The sequence below is a fragment of the Eimeria mitis genome, genomic scaffold (genome assembly GCF_000499745.2).
Source record: "Eimeria mitis Houghton genomic scaffold, Emh_scaff775, whole genome shotgun sequence".
Lineage (NCBI taxonomy): Eukaryota > Apicomplexa > Conoidasida > Eucoccidiorida > Eimeriidae > Eimeria > Eimeria mitis.
The window spans coordinates 3,853-6,952 of record NW_013575689.1 but is presented as its reverse complement, the minus strand read 5'-3'; the positions used below and the strand labels follow the sequence as shown (position 1 = coordinate 6,952).

At 54.8% G+C, this 3,100-nt stretch overlaps 1 protein-coding gene across 1 annotated transcript in view; it reads right to left on the bottom strand.

Moving 5' to 3' along the window:
• The window catches only part of EMH_0021930 (uncharacterized protein), a gene marked incomplete at both ends in the record, with an annotated part of 10,754 nt that extends 7,675 nt beyond the window's left edge, over positions 1–3,079 (bottom strand). The window contains 5 exons of the mRNA XM_013501860.1: positions 3–520; positions 622–960; positions 1,224–1,448; positions 1,925–2,416; positions 2,753–3,079. Coding sequence (XP_013357314.1) covers positions 3–520; positions 622–960; positions 1,224–1,448; positions 1,925–2,416; positions 2,753–3,079 — 1,901 coding nt within the window. The remainder of the gene's footprint in view (positions 1–2; positions 521–621; positions 961–1,223; positions 1,449–1,924; positions 2,417–2,752) is intronic.
• Between the last annotated feature and the right edge of the window lie 21 nt (positions 3,080–3,100).

Genomic DNA, 3,100 nt, shown 5'->3' with positions numbered 1-3,100 from the left:
AGCAATAGAGTGCTGCCTCCCCCCCTAAGGACTCCACTCGATGGCCTTTTGCTGCTGGGGCAGACGTGAGCACAGCAGGACCTACGTTGAGAAGGGGGATGCGCAGATCTATAAGCAGCACGCAGGGAAGAGGCAGGACATGATGCTTCTCCTTCTCCTCCTGCAGCAACAGCTGCGTCTGTTGTTGCTCCTGGTCTTCGTGCTGCTGATGATGCGTGTCGAACACGCAGAAATATGAACGAGAGCCACTTGGCCTCTTTATTGAAACCCCAACAACCAAAAAGCGCTGCGTGAAGTCCGTTACAGGCCAAGCGCAGAAATCAACCCCGTTGCTGCTGCTGCTGCTGCTGCTGCTGCTGCTGCTGCTGCTGCTGCTGCTACTAGCAGCAGCAGCAGCAGCAGCGGAGGCGATGTCCTTGGGCGAGCCTAAGCAGATGGTCTGTTGGCACGGTCCTAGTAACGGGAGCTGCCGGTTCTGTTGCTGCTGCTGCAAAATTTCGCGGATGCGGAGAGGGTAGAGCTGCAGATAAAATGAACCCTTTGAGCAAANTGCTGCTGCTGCAAAATTTCGCGGATGCGGAGAGGGTAGAGCTGCAGATAAAATGAACCCTTTGAGCAAACCACTAAATAGGGAACAGAGTCCGCATCCTCTCCGGCCCCTCGGCCGTACACCACACACAGCTGAAACGGTTCTGCTGCACTCTCCAGCTGGTGCTGCTGCTTTTGCTCCTCTTGCTGGTGCTGCTGCTGCTGGTGTCTCAACAGGATGCTCGTGGGGTCGAGAGACCCTAGATAAGAGAAAAATGGATTGGCGTTCGCTGCTGCTTGCTGCTGCTGCTGCTGCTGCTGCGTTGGTGCAGCAGCGGCTGTATCCGCAGCTGCAGCAGCAGCATCCGCAGGTCCCGCTGGCAGCTTCATGCCGCCTACCAGCGTGGCGTCCCGAAGGTCATTTTGGTGTACCTACAAGGCGAAACAGCAACAGCAATAGGGGCAGGCGAAACAGCATATAAAAGCTATCACCCTCGGCAGCCCTATGCCTCCGTCTGCTCCTCTGTCTTCAGTGCTGCTTGCTTCTTTTGTTGTTGCTGCTGTCCGCTGCTGCAGCTCAGCGGACGCACACTGCCTGACTGTCTGCCTATGAATGCGTTGGCTACGCGACACCTGCGTACAGGCGACAGCATGTTATACTCAAGTGTATGTACATTCCACCTCTGACAGCCTACCTTCAGCTGCCACGCGGTGACACTTCTATCCATAAGCCCCAGCAATAAGCATCCTTCCCTAGAAGCCAAACAAACAGAAGAGACCACTGGTCTCTCGTTGCCGCCTCCCACTGTGAAAGGGTCATGCGGAAATGCTGCTGATGCTGTTCCGGATGCTGCTGCTGCCGCTGCTTCCTCCAGGGGCAAGAAACAGCAGCAATAGTTGGTCCCCTCAGCAAATTCTGCCTGCACCCGCAACAAGACAGCACCCCACTCGCGTCCCCTGCTGCTTCTACTGCTGCTGCTGCTACTGCTCTGCCTGAAGCCGCTGCCGCCACTGCTGCTGCTCTTGATGCTGCAGCGGCAGAGGTACACGCGTGCTTCTCTGAAGGCGCATATATCCACCCGCAGATATAGATGGCATGTACATATATACACTCATATATATATATATATATATATATATATATATATATATATATATATATATATATATATATATATATATATGCATACTGGAGACACATACACACGCACATGCACTACAGAAGTGGGTGCATATCACTGGCACGTGATGTACACCATCCCCCAAATATGAACAGCAAGGTCTGCATTAGCTGGCGTCCGCTACAGAGTTGCAAGGGAACAAGAAGCAAGCGTGCATGCGTGCAAGCGTGCATGCGTGTCAGTTGTCAGGTGTGCCAGGTGGAATTGTTGCGGACTTGAAGGGAATCGACCTCCGGTTCTTTCCTGAGGGCAATAGCCAGGATGCGGAGGATAGGAACAGACCATACGGCTACGTGGTGGCGCTGCACTGTAACGAAAAAGCAACCACCCTCTGTCTTCGCATCTTCTGCTGCGCTTATCCCCGCTTCTTGCTGGTCCTGCTCCGGCAGCGGCGGCAACCAAAAAACGTCCAGCAAAGGGCCGTGTTCCTGCAGGTCCAGCTGCAGGTGCGCAAAGGGAACAGCAGAATCCGCTAAAAGGCCCGCTGCTCCCCCCGCTGAGGTGGCCGGTGAGCTCCCTTCGCTGTCTGTAGGGGCCGAAGACGTAGTCCCCATATGAGCAGCATAAGCATCTGTCTTGCGCTTGAACACCACAACCAGGCCAAAGGTGTCAGCAACAAGGACAAAATGGGGCTTCTCCTGACACATACACACATGTGTTGCTATGCGAAGGGCCTTGGCCGCCTGCGGAGGCGGCGACAGCGAAACCTGAATAAATGCACACACAAACAATTCAAGTATTCGTGCATGTAACGGTTGCCTGCACTACCCAAAACAGGTAGAAAAACTAACTCGGCAGTCATACCCCCACAAACAAAGGAACAAACGAAGCAACGCAAAATCCATGCAACAACTGCGCTAATACCGCCACCTGGTGGTGGTGGTGCTGCTGCTGCCGCTGCTGTTGCTGGGGCAGCTGCTCATTGCGGACTGGCCCAGGGAACCTTAAGGACGTAGCTAGACATATGTGCCCTCACGGAGCGAAGCAAACAAAGACGCACAAGGGTATATACTATTCCTACGACAATAAATCGCTGCTCTTACCCGGCACACAGACGTAGCCTCGAGGGCCTGGTGGTCGAGGACCCGCACCACTCTAACAATCCCTGGCCTGACGGAGTAGCCGACAAACTCAGCGTTAGCTCCGATGGCTCTTTGGGGGGCAGCTGCAGTTGCAGCGCTCGAAAGTGTAGGGGGCTGGGTAGATGCGGGCAGCAGCGCTATGTCTAGCTGACATGGGGAACCACCACGTTCCCCGGAGAAGACGGGCGCCCCGTATTCGTCTACTTCGAGGGGACGCTCCGGGAAGATTGCAGCATCATCTTCCATAAACACGCAGCTCTTGGGGCCCCGCAACGGCAATAATATCATGTCGGGTGCCACATCGGCTGC